The sequence below is a fragment of the Sinohyriopsis cumingii genome, chromosome 4, assembly GCF_028554795.1.
Source record: "Sinohyriopsis cumingii isolate HCF-2022 chromosome 4, ASM2855479v2, whole genome shotgun sequence".
NCBI classification, from domain to species: domain Eukaryota; kingdom Metazoa; phylum Mollusca; class Bivalvia; order Unionida; family Unionidae; genus Sinohyriopsis; species Sinohyriopsis cumingii.
In genome coordinates this window covers 133549439-133570425 of record NC_142964.1, presented here as the reverse complement: position 1 = coordinate 133570425, position 20987 = coordinate 133549439, and the positions used below count along the sequence as shown (strand labels likewise).

The 20987-nt window shown below is 33.5% G+C and overlaps 1 protein-coding gene across 1 annotated transcript in view; it reads right to left on the bottom strand.

Moving 5' to 3' along the window:
* The window catches only part of LOC149802116 (adhesion G protein-coupled receptor V1-like), a 513020-nt gene that overhangs the window by 110617 nt on the left and 381416 nt on the right, over positions 1–20987 (bottom strand). The window contains exons 79-84 of the mRNA XM_089956897.1: positions 19436–19711; positions 16057–16209; positions 10580–10800; positions 6940–7099; positions 4003–4165; positions 2463–2576 (exon numbers count right to left, since the gene is read on the bottom strand). Of these exons, the coding sequence (XP_089813023.1) occupies positions 2463–2576; positions 4003–4165; positions 6940–7099; positions 10580–10800; positions 16057–16209; positions 19436–19711 (1087 nt within the window). The remainder of the gene's footprint in view (positions 1–2462; positions 2577–4002; positions 4166–6939; positions 7100–10579; positions 10801–16056; positions 16210–19435; positions 19712–20987) is intronic.

Sequence of the window (20987 nt, the reverse complement as noted above, 5' to 3'; positions counted from 1 at the left end):
ATGACAAGTTTGTATAAGTTACGTTCGTAACTACAGGTAATAAAATGAACTACAACATGGATGTGCTTTCAATTATAATAAGACAAGCAGGGACTGTTTATTCAGCTGTGTCAATTGATAACAAAATATAGCAGTTCAGATGTAAAATCACAAGCATGTTAGCATCAGTAATGCAATTTCACGATTGCCGGTAATATGGAATATCATACAACGATACCATCAATATTCATGCAACCGGAAGTTACTAACGGTAGTATAAAATACAAAGCCAAGTTATTGACCTGGTCTCGTCTTATACTCCGAATCGACTTATATATGGACGAAGGATGGAAAATTTACAAAACTGGTCAATTCGACTTATACTCCGCATCGACTTATACGCCGGAAAATACGGTACTAAGCTTGTAGAGTATCTGTTCGACACCATCAGACCTGCTCGGCATCATGGACAAGCAATGATTAGTTAAAATTATGTCACATGACTATTTTCTGAAGAGTATAAATAGGAGCAAAATTTGAAATTTGGCACATGGTATGTGTGCATGTGTGTGTCTTGGGATCTTATTCACATTATCAACACTTGTTCTCCTGTTCTGGTCTTTAATTCAATTCCTTGAACTTTGACCCCAAACAAGACAATGATTAGGAGTCTGATTAAAAAAAGCATTCTTGGAGGTATGTATTAACATTTCTGTAAATGGAGTAATTAATCAGTTTGAAATACTTCTTAGTCAACCTGATGGGCTCCCCAACAGGTAAATTCAAGTAGTATATAATTCTACTGGGCTCCCAAACAGGTAAATTCATGTAGCATATAATCCTACTGGGCTCCCCAACAGGTAAGTTCAAGTAGTATATAATTCTACTGGGCTCCCCAACAGGTAAATTCATGTAGTATATAATTCTACTGGGCTCCCAAACAGGTAAATTCATGTAGCATATAATCCTACTGGGCTCCCCAACAGGTAAATTCAAGTAGTATATAATTCTACTGGGCTCCCCAACAGGTAAATTCAAGTAGTATATAATCCTACTGGGCTCCCCAAACAGGTAAATTCATGTAGCATATAATCCTACTGGGCTCCCCAACAGGTAAGTTCATGTAGTATATAATCCTACTGGGCTCCCCAACAGGTAAGTTCAAGTAGTATATAATCCTACTGGGCTCCCCAACAGTATATTCATATATCAAAAAGTTAACGTGGAATGTAGCAAAAGAGTTGGTATGTTGCAGTCCACGAAACATCTGCTTTTGTTCATTCAGAAACAAATTTAATCAACCAAAACATATTGTGTCTACTATGTGAATGTACATGATTTGTTTACAAAGTAGTTCCTAATATGCTATTGGGCCAAGTGTCCAGTGCGTGGGTGCAATATGAATGTGTGCAATATCGTAAAATATTGAACAATTCTGATAATGTAAAGTTAACAGAGAAACAAATGAGCATATAACAAATAATCCTACTGACCCCCTGCTGCCCCAGTTTGCCTAGACGATCTTGGCTACTTTATAGTTCAGCGTCTATACTGGCTTTCACCTGCTAGGCTTCTTTAGATGGAAAACATCAATGGTAATATGATATCAAGGTTAAACTATACCTCTTGTACTCCCGTCACACCCCACCCCAGTTATGTATACTTACTAAGTAGCCCCAGGGCAGCCAAAGTATGTTTTATGTATTAATGTTTTAGCACAAAACTGCACAATTAGATTTTATCTGATATAGTTAAACTAAATAAACAAAAAGTTGAAATTTAAATTTTCTAACATAATCACACACACACACACACAAGTTATCATATGCATCTTAAAAGTAAAGTGTAGTTCATTTTAAAGTACCTTTGAAATTAGTTCCATAGTAATTCTCTTCAAAATAATAGAGTGCTCACCTGGCTGACAGCTTCCAAATGACCTGGAAATCTGGATCTGTCAGATGCTTTCTGTCCAAGTTGGTTAAATTCAGTTGAGCAGTTTTTAAGAGATAAGGTTGTTTGAATGTGTTTTAGTTAAGTAACAGTGGCCATATTTGAGGGTGAATTTGGTATTGTTTTTATTAATCTGAAAGGTCTTAAAGCAATGCAGTTTTCTGAAAAATGTTCATCATGCATTTTTTTTAGAAGCTGTTGCTAAAGATTTTATATTGTTAGTAACAACAGCCTTATATGATGGCAAAATAAAGTTTCAATAAGACCTGAACGCCTTTCAGACCAGGGTGTTTTCTGCACAATTTCATCAAAGTCAGTTGATTATTTTTAAAGAAAGGAGAAGTTGAATGTCGTTCATGTCAGGATGCTTTCTACAAGCTTGGGGTGAGATTGGTTTAGTGGTTTTTCAGAAGAAGTTGAAAATTCCAAATGTTAATGGATGCACACCACAGATGCTGGGCGATACCATACCTCACTGGTTAGGTGATCTAACAACAGATGCACAATTCATTTTGTTGCACTTTGTAAAATACCTTCATCAACTGAGGCCACTGTTGCTAGGAAACCAACTTTACTGTTGGCAGCCACAGCTGGAACAACCACTTTGGCTTCTGTTTCTCCTGCTTGGAATTTGGGTGGATCAGTCACTAGAATGAAAAAGATAAGCCCTTTATTGTATATTATCTTAATTGTTTCCTCCCAAATATGTTGCCTTTTCCTCCGTTGTTTTTTCCCCCCAAAAAATGAAAATACTACTGTGGGATCTGCAGACAAGATTTTGGCAATCCTAAGCAATGTCTATTTCTATACCAAAGAAGTGGAAGCTTCTTATCTCAACAACAGTAAGGCTGCTTATGAAACTTAACCAATTCAGATTATTTATGAACATTTTCACTGAAAACATTGATATCTACATTATAATAGTAACAATGATAATTAGAAAGATGATTTTTTGATGATAATGGTGATGAATGTATGCTAATAAGTATGATGACTATGACACAAATGACACCATGAAAAGAACAGTCATTTTAATAACATAATCTAAAGGCATGACCAGTTAAAAATAAAGCTACATCACAAATGACTGCACTGAGAACAATGTCCTCAGTGGGGTCTTAAATAGGAGAACTTCTTTTGGAAAACTCCAGGTTCCATCAAGCAGAATATGATGTTTGGATGAAAACTAACAAAACTTTTAAAAGGTTTGCTTCAGAAATCGAAGTAACTGGAAGGCAATAAGGGGATTTGACTACTGTAAATGATGTTGATGAATGCTAGAATTATACTCATTCAATGACTTGTCAGTATAAAGGCTGTCTGCCAAATTTGATTGAAAACCAACAAAGCATAGTAAAGCTACGATGCAGAAATCTGGATCAGGATGATGGGCATTCCGGGGACATAACTCCAGTAGATGATAATATCAATTGCAGGAAATCAAATTTATGCAAGTTCTCATCAATCTGAAGCTATATGCAAAATCTGGATAAAATTCAGTAAATATTGACAAAGTTATAATGTGGAAAATAAAGTAAAGAGGAACAGCAACCAGGGGCCATAACTCTTCTAAATTAGCTGAAACTCATAAAAGGATATGACATTTTTTTTGACAATGTTCATCATCAAAATGCATCATAACATAGTTAATTGTAAGATCCCATGTGAAGATATTAAGTTAATTGTTAAGGGCCATTAGTTCATTGATAAGACAGAACCCATGAAAAGCACATCTAAGTCTAACAGACAATGTACACACCAAACTGCATCAAATTATGCTGAATGGTTCCTGAGCCATGCAGGTCACATGGATCTGCTGTAGTGGATATAAGAAAATGATATAAAATGCAATAATTCAATTAAAATTGGACTTGAAAAACAAAACTTTTGAAAGACATATCTTGCAATAATAGGCAAGTCACATAACAAATGGAATCCAATTATGTGTAAGGGTTGCAGAGCTAAAGTGGTTACAAAGAAAAAGATGGACAGATAAAAAGGGCTGTAAAATCTTGATCCCAGGCCTTCAAGACAAACATGAAATACTATTTCACACCACTATTGTATCTTTACCTCCTGAGCCCAGGTATTGGACCTCTATCAAAGACAAGGAGAAAGTGGTTCCAATCTCAAGGAATCCTGTCCCCTCTATTAGAATGTCCACCACACGATATGCCTGACCTGACTCAAATGTCACAGTTCCATCATTAAGGGCCAGCAAGATCCCTGACTGGGGCTGTAATGCAAGAGGAAGTTTAAATAGTATCTCTGATTTCAATGTTTATCATTCTTTAGAACCTTATGCACCCTACAATTATATTCAAACTTCACATAGGAAACTTCTTCAATCTTCTATTTCATTCAAATTGGGCAAAACATTGCAATACAAGCTGGTATACATCAAAGCATTGCAATACAAGTTGGTATACATCAAAGCATTGCAATACAAGCTGGTATACATCAAAGCATTGCAATACAAGCTGGTATACATCAATGCATTGCAATACAAGCTGGTATACATCAAAGCATTGCAATACAAGCTGGTATACATCAAAGACAGCACAAGGCTTGTTTATATTTTGGTTACTCATGGATCAAAATATAACTCAGCTCTGATAAGATGCATTGGAAGACCATTTGCAAAATTTAGTGGTTTGCATGAATGGATTAATGAGGTTCACACTGTCCCTATCTACTATCTACCAAATCCAAGAGGAAGACCATAAAAAGCAGGTTGACTCCGAAACCCACAATCAATGTGAAATATAGCATTGTGAGCCAAATGTGATATTTGGCATTGTGAGATGAATGTGATATTTGGCATTGTGAGATGAATGTGATATATGGCATTGTGAGAATAATGTGAAATACAGCATTGTAAGAAGAATGTGATATATGAATAACAATAATAATAATAATAATGAAAGGTAACTTTAGTTACAGCAGGTGACTCACTTAGTCAAGGACTATTCTCCCTTGATGCACAGTTAAGAATATAAAATAATGTGCGTTATATGAAAGATAACAGTAATTACTGTTCATTTAACATGTTCAGTTTTAAAATACTAAATACCATAATTTATTAGAAGCACATACATCTTCTTAAATACTGTAATATTTTCAGCAGATGTTACATAAAGTGGAAACTTGTTCCATGGAACTGTACCAGAGTACTGCAAACTTTTTTTAATTGCTCTGTTCTTGGTCTTGGTGCTTGAAAGTTTCCATGTGACATTGATCTCAACTGGTACTGTGTTGAAAATGGCCTAAATAAATCCTGAAGATACTCTGGTGCAGTTCAATGTAGACATTTATATACAAGAACAGCTCTGTGAAAATATATCCTGTCATATATTGTGAACCATTTGAGTTCTGTAAACAATGCTCTGAAAACAATGAAGGACGATCAATAGCTGCATCTAAAATAATGGGCACTGCCTGTTTCTGAAGTTTATAAATCCTGTCAAGCTGAGATTTGGCACAGTTTCTGCATACAATAATCCATTGTTGGAAGAATATATGAATTGTAGCTTAGATTGTGAGGTTCAATAGGAAAATATTCTTGTTTCTGCAGAGTATGACAATTTTGGATGACTGTTTTACAAAGCTTATCAATATGGTTATCCCATTGTAAATTATTATCTACAGACACACCAACAAGTTTTTCATGTTTAACATTTTCTAACTGATGATTATTTATTGTAAGAGTAGTTCCAGGTTCCCTAACTAGTGTAGCTTTTGTGATGTCACTAAAATCATACATTTTGTTTGACCTTCAAGAATGTGATATATAGCACTGTGTGAAGAATGATACTCAGCATGTAAAAATGTGATACACATCATTGTGAGAAGAATGTGATATACATCATTGTGAGAAGAATGTGATATACATCATTGTACAAATGTGATTTATAGCATTGTGTGAAGAATGTGATATACATCATTGTAAAAATGTGATATACAGCATTGTGTGAAGAATGTGATATACATCATTGTGAGAAGAATGTGATATACAGCATTGTGAGAAGAAAGTGATATACAGCATTGTGAGAAGAATGTAATATACATCATTGTACAAATGTGATATATAGCACTGTGTGAAGAATGTGATATACATCATTGTAAAAATGTGATATATAGCACTGTGTGAAGAATGTGATATACATCATTGTAAAAATGTGATATATAGCATTGTGTGAAGAATGATATACATCATTGCAAAAATGTGATATATAGCACTGTGTGAAGAATGTGATATACATCATTGCAAAAATGTGATATATAGCACTGTGTGAAGAATGTGATATACATCATTGCAAAAATGTGATATATAGCACTGTGTGAAGAATGTGATATACATCATTGCAAAAATGTGATATATAGCACTGTGTGAAGAATGTGATATACATCATTGTAAAAATGTGATATACATCATTGTGTGAAGAATGATATTCAGCATTGTAAAAATGTGATATACATCATTGTGTGAAGAATGATATTCAGCATTGTAAAAATGTGATATATAGCATTGTGTGAAGAATGATATTCAGCATTGTAAAAATGTGATATACATCATTGTGTGAAGAATGTGATATACATCATTGTGAGAAGAATGTGATATACAGCATTGTGAGAAGAATGTGATATATATCATTGTGAGAAGAATGTGATATACAGCATTGTAAAAATGTGATATATAGCATTGTGTGAAGAATGATATTCATCATTGTAAAAATGTAATATACAGCACTGTGAGAGGACAATCACCATTGCCCATTGGAGCACAAACCTGAAACATTCTGTTTCAAAACTATATCAATGACCAATCAACCACATAATTTATTCATCTGAATACCAATATGATATAAAAAATTGTCAATAAATAATAAATAAAAAAATGGATCAAAAAATTACATAGAACATTTTGATGAATCAAGTAATGATTTTGAATGAAAAGTAGAAAGTCACATGAACAATGTGTACACTGTATTAGAAATGCTGTGGACTTACAATGTCATACTTGATTTTAAATGTCAGGATGACGCTGCCAAATGTTCCAGCATGTCGAGTAAAATTCACCCTTAGGAAGCGGGTCAGCTCTGTAGGGTCAACAAGTACTGTCTGGGACTGTGGTATTATCCCAAACAGTCCATGTGGCTGATCATTGAATCTGAAACAAGATACATCTGGTCTTAATAGCAACTGGAAGGATGGGTCCCTGAAATCAACAGTAATGAACATAAGCCATGAGAAAGGTAATCTGCAATATTGTCTTTTTAATCTGATTGTTGACTTTACATTTTGTACATTGCTGGGCATATAATACATTCTATATTGTGAGAAAAAACACTTTATTTTAATTTGCAAATTCTTAATAATCATCTAAATAGGACCCATCTATCTCAATGAATTTAAAAACTGTGTTTATCATCTAAATAGGCCTCATCTATCTTGATGAATTTAAAAACTGTGTTAATATATTCCATGTAATTTTTTGTACACGAAAAAATAATTATCAATTTCAGTGTACACAAAATTAAATGTAAAATAAATAATTATCATTTGGTGGTACGAAAAATAAAGGCATCGAACCTGAACAAGTTTTTCGGAACACATGCTACTCAACAACCTAACAGTACAAACATACAAAGTAAACATATATTTTCTGTCTCATTCTGGTCTCAAGTCAAGAATCTAATTACAATAACAAATAAAGTACTCAAAAAGATTTTTGTTGTTATTAGTGAATAAGAGAGAGAGAGAGAGAGAGAGAGAGAGAGAGAGAGAGAGAGAGAGAGAAAGGATTATGTCTCAGTGTGCAAGCTCATCTGCATTTAGAGCATATGTAGCTGTTATGTTGTGTAATGTTGGCAAAATACTAAGATGGTTTGAACATGTACTAGTTATGGGTATTATTTATTGGTAAATTGTATGCAACAATATGAGTCCACATTGTTAAGAAATTAAGTGCAACTTGTATTTTACAGCAACAATAATCTCATTATCATATTGCAATAAAATAAATAAAGAACTAGAAATAACATTTTAGTTAACGTGCATGAATGTGTGAATGCATGTGTGTGTGAGAGAGATAGATGAAAAAAAACTTGTCAGTGCACAAGACCGTATTTATTCAGGGTGGTTTTTATTTTGTAACTTTTGCAAAGAAAAAAAAAGACTATTTTCAGTTACCTGACGATTGTGATAATCCTCATGTATTATGACCCTACTATATTCCATTATCAATAAACACCGCTAAATCAACAATTCATTCTTGTATTAATTACGATTTACATTGTCACAACAACCACATGGTTATGCAGTGTTGTTAACACGGTAATTAAACATGCTTAGTGTTTTGGTCATCCAGTTGAAACTAGATTGAGGGCAAGAATGGACAGAAGAGGTCAAATCAGCGAGGCTGCAAGTAGGGAAATGAGGCTCTCTTTAGGGAAATGAAAATCTGTCAATGTGCTATTGAAGCCGTTGTCCATACAGCAGATGTTATAAGGACATATGCATTACTTGTTACTCGAACTCGCCAATAATGGTAATAGCAGGGTAAATTGTAGAATAGATTTGCAATAAAATGTTAATTATATCCAAGTCAAAACTGAGCAAGCACTTAAAAGATAGTATATGTATATATATAAATCGATTTAACAGAGTCCGTGACTTTCAAATTTATGATGGAAAATGACAAGGTTTTCATACTTTTTGTTTGTATGACTAATGAAACAATAAGACTAGTTGACCAATGGTCAGTGGTCTTCACTTTACCTTGTACTGAGATGTAATTTTTTTGGGATAAGAAAACATCAAATGGCTTCCGAACTCATTTTAAAATGTACATGGTGTTTTGTTACGGTGATAGATTTAATAAGGAGAATTAGTGATAATACTTAAAGGTATGGTCTGTGAAGTCCTTTGTCCATTTGTCAATAAACACCAGTAGATATTGTAATGACCATAAGAGAATAAGACAGCTTATGCACATGGGTGCCCGCAGGATTTTTTGAAGAAGGGGGGTCAGTCAGTCATGGCTGGGAGACTTAGTATAGTAAGCAGTCCAAAACTAAGGCTGATATTTACTAAGCATTTTGAACTGAATCATGTGAAATTTTTTCAGTTTCATTTGCGTGATGAAACTTGTCAGAATATATATATATATATATATATATATATATATATATATATATATATATATATATATATATATATATATATATATATATATATATATATATATATATATATATATATATATATATTTGCAGTATGATTTCAGGGGGGTCATGTGACACCCTCTTGACCTATGCTACTGGCGCCAATGCTTATGCATCAACCTTTGTATTTTTTTCACCAACAATTATTAATTTTTGTAAAATCAAATAAAATGGCAACATGGTATTTTTGATCTTTTTGCAAATGTAAATCTTCTTAGTAGAAATTTTATGTCTGATAATTTAATTGATTTTTTTGAAAATAACAAAGAGATATGTACGAAAAATCATGATACATTTAAATAATTATTATTTTGATAACTGGATTGTCTATCTTGATGAATTTAAAAACCATGTTTATCATCTAAATAGGACCCACCTATCTCAATGAATTTAAAAACCAAGTTTATCATCTAAATAGACCCTATCTATCTCAATGAATTTAAAAACCAAGTTTATCATCTAAATAGGACCCATCTATCTCAATGAATTTAAAAACCAAGTTTATCATCTAAATAGACCCTATCTATCTCAATGAATTTATAAACCGTGTTTATCATCTAAATAGGACCCATCTATCTCAGTGAATTTAAAAATCATGTTTATCATCTAAATAGACCCTATCTATCTCAGTGAATTTAAAAACCAAGTTTATCATCTAAATAGGACCTATCTATCTTGATGAATTTAAAAATTATGTTTATCATCTAAATAGACCCTATCTATCTCAGTGAATTAAAAAAAAGGTGTTTATCGTCTAAATAGGACCCATCTATCTCAGTGAATTTAAAAACTGTGTTTATCATCTAAATAGGACCCATCTATCTTAATGAATTTAAAAACCATGTTAACATTAATATCTGATTTTGATGATGTGAAAAATATCAGAATGTCTACATCTGGGATGCAATGATCCCATAGAGCAACTGTATTTATGTAAAATCAATGGATTTCTATAAATGCCTCAGGTTTTATAATCTGGTAGTTAGTTGAACATGCATGTATATACCTAACACCACTGTAACCTCACAAATCATATTTATGTGACCTCTGACTTCATTCACCAGCAAAGATTCTGAGAAAACATTCTTTGTGTGCCTAACTAAAACTAGATCTCCAAAATACTGTATTATGAAATGTCTGATTATTGTATCATGTTTTTCTCCTCAAGTCTGTCATCATTTAAGTGCATGGGGAAAAATAAATAAACAATCTCTAACATTATCTCTTATAGTTTGTTGATTTTAAAAAATGAGACAAAATAAGAGCATTAATCCCTGTGTGTGTATTTGTGATTTGGATTTTTAACATAGCTTTAACAATTTTTCAGTCATATCACTAGGATGTCTGCAGTGTGGCAAATTATAGTGATGTCTAGCACTGGGGTATCATGCCATAGACATGTACCATTAATCTCTGTCACATACCTGATCTTGAATAAGGAGACAACATTTTGAGTGTCTAGCTCAGCTCCACCAATTACCCTAGTAAGAACTAGCCGGAATGACTCTGTCAGTTCTGGAACATCATCTGGGAGAATCTGGATCACAATATTTCCATTCCTCTCTTCATCTGCAATTATTGTTGAGCCATTACGAGGCTGAACATCGGGGATTACATCTTGGGGACCATCTATTCTCCAAAAGATCTTAAGAGAATAAAGAATAATAGGGTGAAAAGAATTGTAAAATAAACAGTGATGGGAACAATGATAAAATTTTATTGTCTTGTGAAGGTTTCCATGTTACCAAAAAAACATGATAATTTAACAAGTAGCTTTCACAGCCTGATCATATAAATATATATGACTTAAGAAAGTGGTGCTGACCTAATCAATCAATTTAAAAGTAAATTACATTTTTGTCATTTTCTAAACTGTCTTACACTATCTAAAAACAATGAAAGTCCAGTTCCTCAATGCATGACAGCAGCTTTTTCATTGTTGTCAAGTAAGGGGACATAACTTCAGAGAGACATGAATGCCATCTGGTCAAATTTCTTAATGAAAGATTAATTTCCTTGTCTGTTCTAAGTCACAAAGTACTCATTTTTGTTACCGCATGCACAGTTTTTGTTGGCACACAAACAAGTGTTGCATGTTTTCTTAGTCAGTCTTGCCTAAACGATCCATAGTGAGCATTTTCAGGCTTCACCCATACAAAATACAGAGAATCTAGAGGAGTAAACAGCTCTGAGAAACATAAATCACAAACTAAACTAAAGCCAATGAACAGTAATGAGGGTGTAATACTTATCAAAATGCATGCTCACATCAAGCTGCATGAATCCGGTTATAATACTATGTATACAAGGTGCAATAAATAATTTTTGGTCCTTAGGTAAACCATAAAAACTTAACCTATGCCAGTAAAATGTGAATTGTGTCATAGTGACCTCCTTTGTAAGGGTATGGTACTAACAGAGATGCATAAAATCATCTAGTTTGCAGATTCTTGTAAGAACTAACCTTAATAAAAATCGAAAATATACAATTTTACTACCTTGAACTAAGCATGAAATATGGGCCACAGTGACCTTCTTTTGAGATGAGGGTGCATCTCCTTCCCAAATTTCATGATTCCAGGTATAACAATATTGATAGTGTGCACAAAATGTTAAACGCAAATGCTTAATAAAGAATGTACAACTAATGCACATGTATGCAGGTAGAGAGTAAGACTCTCGGGGACCCTCTGCAGGTATCAGGTGCTATGAAACCCACACCAAACTGTTGCCCAGGACCTAGGAAGAAAGATAGGTTGAGATTTTGTGAGGTTTTACAAGTGTATATATGTCGATGAGTGGATGCAAATGCCATGGATAGTACAGTACTCTCCCCTTATTATAGAGTTTTTAAAAAAGTACCTAAATGTGATTTTATGCTGTATCCTGCTCATCTGCTAATCAAGGGTCATTAGTCCACTTTATTACACATCATTATTGTGGAATAATGTGGATCAACAGCTGTTAGTGGCAATATTTTGATTTAAGTAAAACTAGAAATCATAGGATGTCTTGTATTATAAACTTTATGTTGATATAATATCCAGCACAGAAGTAGTAATAACAAGCATTTTCAAGATGGCTGCTATGGCAGAATACATATACTGGATGTGTGACCTGCACCATTTTCATTTATGACCAATTAAACATTAATAAAGTACTTTAGTGAAAACCCTATGATAATAGCATCACATAGGTGGAGTAGCAATAACTTTCAAGCTGGCAATTGAAGTGGCCATACCGCATGTCCAAGATAGGCCACTTTCATTCAGGATCAATCAGATATCCCAAGAAGTCTTTTGAAGTCTATCTATTTAGAAGCAATAGCAAAGCAAGGTTTACAAGATGGCCACCATAGTGGCCACAAAGGATGTCAGGTCAGCATCATTTTCATTTTAGGACCAAGGAGCCATCAAAAAACAGTTTAGGTGAAAACACTGTGTTGATATATAAAACTGAAGATTGATATGATAAAAAATATATAAATAGAAAAAAATGAAAATGCATGCTGATAACTGTTTCACAATGGCATTAAGGCCAAACACATTCAGATTTAAGCATAGACTGTAGCAAGACAAGAACTTTTAAATGTCCATGTGCACAGATTTCTACAATAGAATGACAAAGTTGACACAGTAAATAAAGCTCTGTATTTAAAAATTACGTTACTTTCTAAGATAAAAAATAAATTCATGCGAAACAAGGATTCTCTAGTATAATGCTTATATTTTGCCACTTTTTGTGTCAATATTTGGGGAAACTCTTCCAAAGACAAAATTGACAGACTTTAAAAACTACAAATACAGAACAGCATGAATCGTACTTGGAAAAACATTTGATGCACCATGCAAGCCTCTCTTCAATAAATTGAAATGGCTGGATTTATCTACAAAGATTGATTACCAAAAAAGCATTTTAGTGTACATGTGTCTTCAAGGTACTGCTCCACAAAACTTGTAGGAATTATTCCTAACAAACTCATCTAAATATGGATTAAGATCTGTTCTTGATGGGAAATTTCAACTTCCCAAGTCAAAATTAGAAACCTTCAAAACGTTTCTGCAATCATCATGTGCTTTCATATGGAACATTATTCCTAAAAACATCGAAAAGTGTGATAATCTAATGTTCTTTAAAGAAAATGGTTTTTCTTATATGATTAACTTCTAATTATTGTTATAATACAACAACACTTTATATTATGTTGTAAATATTGTATATAATGTTTACACACTTTAAGCACAAGGCCTCAAGGAAGAATAGAATTGTAATTAGGGCTGTTCCAGTAAAACATACATGGGATCCAGACAAAGCACTTTTAATGTGGGGTACTCAACTATAGATGCAATTAAGAATTTTCTTATCAGTTTAATATGAACTATGTGAAATCAAATTACCTTGGCATATATTTTTGAAACAGTGCATTCACTGGGTACCATGTATGTTTAAATGGAACTGCCCTTATTGAGTCATCTCCTATAAGTTCTTATTATTAGTAGCATTATTGTTATGATTATCATTTTTATTATTAAAATTATTATTATTGTTATGAGTATTGTTATTATTATTATTATTATCATTATTATTATTATTATTATTATTATTATTATTATTAAGGATGAGCAGCAACACAATTAGGATCAACTAGACATCATAATAAGTCTTACAGTAAAAATAGCATGTCAATATGACTTCACTAAAAACACCATGTCATTATGACTTCAGTAAAAACACCTTGTCGATATGACTTCAGTAAAAACACCATGTCAATATGACTTCAGTAAAAACACCATGTTGATATGACTGCAGTAAAAACACCATGTCAATATGACTTCATTTCTTTTTCAAACACTAAATCAGTTTGCTTGCTTTAAGATCTTCAGCTTTTAACCTACAGTTAAAACCTATTATTAAACTTAATTTTCTAAAATATGCAGAAAAAACATCTATATTTAGCAATCCAGTCCTATCTTAAATCTGGGAGTTCGGGATGGGAACAAAACATCATTTAACCATACATGCTTGAGTGGACACAAAAGATGGCCTTTAAGTGTCCTGTTTGTATCAAAGCAGAAGTGATATAAACTTTTACTGGGGATACTGGATGTGTAATCATAAACATTTCTGTGAATAAGTGATGTTTACATGTTTAAATAGAAAGTTCCAGAGAGAAACAGTTGAAATGATATTATTATAATGTTGAATTGGTTTATTTTTTTGTAAACTAAATATAAATATGTTAAAATTTGTTTTGTTATTGCTATATTTGTCCTTTTTACATACAAAACAACAGGCAAAATAAAATCTTTTTAATTTCAATTTAAATCTTATAAAATTTTAAGAGAAAATTCAATAAGAGTAAAAACAGTACTTTTTAACATTTGTTAACATAAGTTATCAGTCAGTCAGTCTTTAACATCTGCAAATGCAATATGTTTGGCTGGCTACAATATTAAATCTATGAAAAAATGTATGGAATTTTATTGCTGTTGTGATATATGCCATCATGCTATAATGCCATTGTGATATAATGCCATTGTGATATAATGCCATCATGATATAATGCCATTGTGAGATAATGCCATTATGATATAATGCCATTGTGACATAGTGCCATTGTGACATAATGCCATTGTGATATAATGTCATTGTGACATAATGCCATTGTGATATAATGCCATCATGATATCATGCCATTGTGATATAATGCAATTGTGATATAATGCCATAATGATATAATGCCATCATGATATAATGCCATTGTGATATAATGCCATTGTGATATAATACTGTTGTGATATAATGCCATTGTGATATAATGCAATTGTGATATAATGCCGTGTGTAGCCATATAAATATGTTTTAAAACTGCCGCACAAAGTTTTCCAAGTTAGGACTGGTAAATATTAGTCTTGTATGTGGGGATTTAAAGAAGTAACAAATGATCTGTTAATGCACAGCCTTTAACAGCCAAAGGATTCATCAGTATACGCTGTAGGATTTTTCCCATCTTAATTTATGGATAGTGTTCTGATTCTATGGTCTTAAACTAAGTAGCAGAAAAGAGTGAAAATCAAGTTTTGTAAACTTCAATAAAATAATTTATTTCCCTGGAATACAAAGTGAAAATTTGAAAAGAACTTATGGTATCAAGAATTAAATCCCAAATAGTCCTAAAAATTCTAATATAAGTCCAAATGTATGAAGTTCTAATTGAATTCCAGTGGTGATCCAAAAAAATTCCAATACTGAATATGTTGATGTGTCTCTAGTCTCAAACATGCAAATCTGCCAATGACATTGAATATGGTGATGTGTTAACAGTCTTTTTATGTATCACAGTAATATAATCCAAAATGGCCTTGTCTGAATTCACTATAATTCTAAACTAATGTTTAGTCCAAGATAATTTTTGAGGACATTGTAATTCCAGTGAATAATAATTTGAATAAATAAATCCACCCAAATTAAAAAATGAACAAAGGAACAAGAATGATTTTGCTTTGGATGTTAAGGTAAGAATGAATAATCCTAATGTAAACAAGATTATATACTCCTCTGCTTGATCTACATTGCAAATATCCATTTTCTGGAAATATTGATGCGAAATTTCAATTCTGGAAGATACTAAGGACAGAATCAAGTCTAACTTTAACTCAAACCAAAGTAAACATGTTTACTATTAATAATGATCTAAATATTTAATCTATACTCATAGGGAAATATTAACTATGCATTATGTTGTTTACAAAATAAATGTCACTGGTGAGGTACACCATTAACTTGATTTCGGACAAAGGGGTCAAGTACAGGACACAGATATATGTATCATCACTGAAAAAAACCCAACAAACAATGCAAGTTAAATATACATAACAACAGTCATACAGTTGACACTGACCTCAATATTCCCAATTGTTCCAGTATCTAGACGTCTGATCAATGGGAACGACATCGACAGGGTTGCAGTGCCATCTGGTTCCTCCACCTCGTGCTCCAACAGTGCCAACCCATCAAAACGTACTATTCCATTTGGATCACCAAATTTGGAAATCTGACAGAAGCAACAGTCATTAATGGCAAGATTTAAAATATCTTCTGCACAAAAAATTTGATCTAGAAATATGAAAATCATTTACATGAATCAAATAAAGTTATGTCCATAGTAGGTAAAGTGGGTTACAAATGTTGTAATTATCATGAATATGACATTTTTATATAGACTATAATAATTATACATGATGGAAAGAAACTCTTTCAAACACCAATTGTAATTACCTCCCCTGGCTAAAAAAAGTGGGTACCAGATGTTCCTCACTTTAAGCTTGGGTGAACATAAATTGAGGACGCTCATATTTGTGAAAAGGTGTAATTTGATAGGTTAATTATTCTTGGAGGATCCAAGACCAATTTCGTAACAAAGAGTCAGCACAACCAAGGATAACCATGAAATTTAGCAACACATAACCATCATAAAGCTTTAATCAGCAGTAATGGAAAATGTATGGGATTTCTGTACAAAAGAAAAATTTCCAGGTCAATCCAGCAAATGTTTTAACCAACATCTGTGACAAGGTTCAAATGACTTTTACAATGTCTGGTGTGTGATAATAATATTCTAGTTTCAAAACAGTATGTGTGCAGTGTGTGGATCTCACCAAAACGTCATGCTAACACACAGGATCAGTAACCTGAAAATGCTACTAGTCCTGCACCGTCCATAAGGAACTGGTCCTAGATTTCATCAAACAAGACAAAATATACTCAATGGCTCTTTGATAAATGCAGCTAGTTATGAATATCCACCTTTAGTTATTTATATAATGAAATATGGGAAATAAAGAAAAACAAAAGATATTTAACAAGTTTTATTAAATTCTGATTTATTCAATTTTATTACATGCTGCATAACATGGCCAGGACAATGATGCTTCCTATTCCACTGATCCAGCTTCATGCTTTTTTCATTGTGAGGCTGGGCATGAGAATCTGTTTTTGCCATTGAAGAACTGATCCAGCTTCATGCCTTTTTCATTGTGAGGCTGGGCATGAGAATCTGTTTTTGCCATTGATGAACTGATCCAGCTTCATGCCTTTTTCATTGTGAGGCTGGGCATGAGAATCTGTTTTTGCCATTGATGAACTGATCCAGCTTCATGCCTTTTTCATTGTGAGGCTGGGCATCAGAATCTGTTTTTGCTACTGATGAATCTCAGAATAACAATTAGGATCCTCATTCGCTGATTTGTTACCAATGACAATGTCAGAACTAGAACCAGCCTCCAACAGTGAGGTCTTGATATCAAAAGTAAAGCTGCCCTTGAAAATGGGTTTACAGAAGGATGAGTTTCAGCAGTCCTACACTGAATGCATCAAGTCAGCAGAATGTAGTGTACAGTAATTAGCATCTTAGAATGGATCTTGTTTCTATATTCCAAGTGAAATTTTGAACCCAACTGTTCTTAATTCATCATTTTTGTTTCATAGTATTGCACTTATTTTTTAACAGTTTTCTTTTCCCTGTCTGTATTGGTGGTTTTGAAACATCTAAATACATTTACATGCTGATGTTGGATATTGGAACTAGCATTTTGATGCAAAGGTGTAGAGGAGTTTGCAACTGAAACTACACATGTCTATTGAATGCAGACTTGCAAGTGAATTATTTATCCTCTCATTTTATCTAGATTCACTAGTGGGCATAAGAAACAATTCACCTTATTTTATTTTTCACTTGGTTTCTATTATGTATTTTTAATGTCATAAAATAAACAATTTGTAGATTAAACTTATTCCATGTACCTAAAATCCAACTGGCCTTCCACATTCACCTGTATCATGCTCAGAATAACCTAAGATATAGAATCAAGAAAGGCAGAATCCTGGTTCATAACCATTGGAAATACAATCACTTGTGGGCCTGATGACTGAATGCACAGATGGTGTTTGGGCTGGTGGAAGAACTCATGAAGCCGTTGGTGGTATGGCTATGGGAACAAACTGATCAGACTGGTGTTCTTGATAGCCCATGGGGGATACAAAGGCTGGCTCATTGTAGAACCAACCTAGAATCAGTCATTGTGAGCAACAGTTAGTTGACTGGTTGAACAGTTTAGTCAGGAAACAGGATGGCAGAAGAAGTCATAATTGGTGGTTGTGGTTCCTGACAAAGTGCAAAGAGGTCAGTTGGAACCCCCATGTTCTGAGTCTGATGGGCACTCAAGAACGGGTATCTGTGCTCACTAGGCTGGGAAAAGGTAGGAATACATTTCCCAATGTACCCAAATCAGCTATAGAAGGCAGGAAGACAGACAATATAAGAAATCCTCTGAAGTCAATGTCTGTGACATAGTTTCTTGAATAATTCCTCTCATCTGTTATTCAGTCAACTGGAATGAGAAGGTGGAAATTGGTTCACATCCATGGTTACCCTTTCTTCATCCAAGTAACTAGGAACCATCAATGGAAAAGTCTGTGGAATCTTGGGAAGGGGAGGGCCAAAATGTTCTGATACATGTATAGAACTAATGTTTTAAGTGATGAACATCAAGTATGTGTAGTCACCTGGCAGAGAAGAGATAAGGGAGGTAATTATAATGATGCATTGAAAGATTTTATTTCCAAACATATTATAATTAGTCTATATAGTGTCTTTCTGGGAGTGCTGGGTTTGGGACATGAGTTATGTTCCTGAACATAGATACTATCATGTGATGTAATTGATCGAGAAATGAATAAACAGTGACCATAAACAATTGGTCAAATTTTGCCAGAAGATTATAGTTGATCTAGGTCTTCTTAACATAAAAGCTGATACTAATTTTTTATTTCAATTAAATAACTGCTTTCTATGGCAATGAGTAGGAAAAAAATGCATGATGGACAGACAGATGGGACAGATATAATAGATAGAACACAATGAAAAGACATGGATAAGATACCTCTGAAAACCCAACCACATTTAGACACATTCAATGGGATATAGCTGTGCAATGGGAACCCATGTTAAGATATTTCTGAGACTCATAAATTTAATTTATTCAGAATGATGTTATGGAATATAAAAATTTATGGAATTTATTAAAGTTTCTGTTTTTAAAGACTTTTGAGAAAAAAGATATCTGGAATCAATATAAAAAGACTATGGTTATAATGGTAATAATGTGCATAGGTACTTTAAATCTTTGAAAAATGATCATAAATTATACAGCTTTGACACCAAGAGCTATAATTCCTGAAAAATGAAATAAAGAACAGTAGATCAAAGTATTTAAACTTACAGTCAAGGTGACATTTCCAGTGGTTGGTCCAACTTCTCCATCTCCAACAGTAGAGGGAGATCCCTGGATTTTGTATAGCTGGACAACAAATGTCTTTTTGATCTCCCAGGAAGAGAAGGGCTTTATATTTAGAGTAAATGTTTTCTCTCCTGCCTGCCCATCTTCCCAAAGAAGAGTACCTTTGGTACCCTCCTGTCCATTCAACAAGTAGGCTATGTCATTTGTTGCCTCCAGAATGGCACCTGGGTTGTTGGGACCAAGTATCTGCCAGTATACCTAATAAACAAAGTAAATAAATTGAAATTTCCAAAGTGTGAAAATTAAACTTTCCAAATTAGCATAGTCCAACACAGATAATTAAAAAATGCATCAATATTTTAGGGATATCACAATGTTTGTGCTCCTGAATCTAACATTAAAAATACCTGTGATTAGAGTGGACCATGCAACATGTACTAGATGAAAATCCAGGATACCAATGGGCACTATGTAACATGAAGTAGATGAATATCCAGGATACCAATGGGCACTATGTAACATGAAGTAGATGAAAATCCAGGATTCCAATGGGCACTATGTAACATGAAGTAAATGAATATCCAGGATACCAATGGGCACTATGTAACATGAAGTAGATGAAAATCCAGGATACCAATGGGTAATTTGTAACATGAAGTAGATGAAAATCCAGGATACCAATGGGCACTATGTAACATGAAGTAGATGAATATCCAGGATACCAATGGGCACTATGTAACATGAAGTAGATGAATATCCAGGATACCAATGGGCACTATGTAACATGAAGTAGATGAATATCCAGGATACCAATGGGCACTATGTAACATGAAGTAGATGAAAATCCAGGATACCAATGGGTAATTTGTAACATGAAGTAGATGAAAATCCAGGATACCAATGGGCACTATGTAACATGAAGTAGATGAATATCCAGGATACCAATGGGCACTATGTAACATGAAGTAGATGAATATCCAGGATACCAATGGGCACTATGTAACATGAAGTAGATGAAAATCCAGGATACCAATGGGCACTATGTAACATGAAGTAGATGAATATCCAGGATACCAATGGGCACTATGTAACATGAAGTAGATGAAAATCCAGGATACCAATGGGTAATTTGTAACATGAAGTAGATGAATATCCAGGATACCAATGGGTAATTTGTAACATGAAGTAGATGAAAATCCAGGATACCAATGGGCACTATGTAACATGAAGTAGATGAATATCCAGGATACCAATGGGCACTATGTAACATGAAGTAGATGAATATCCAGGATACCAATGGGCACTATGTAGCATGAAGTAGATGAAAATCCAGGATACCAATGGGCACTATGTAACATGAAGTAGATGAAAATCCAGGATACCAATGGCCAGTATGTAACATGAAGTAGATGAATATCCAGGATACCAATGGCCAGTATGTAACATGAAGTAGATGAATATCCAGGATACCAATGGACACTATGTAACATGAATTAGATGAATATCCAGGATACCAATGGGCACTATGTAACAT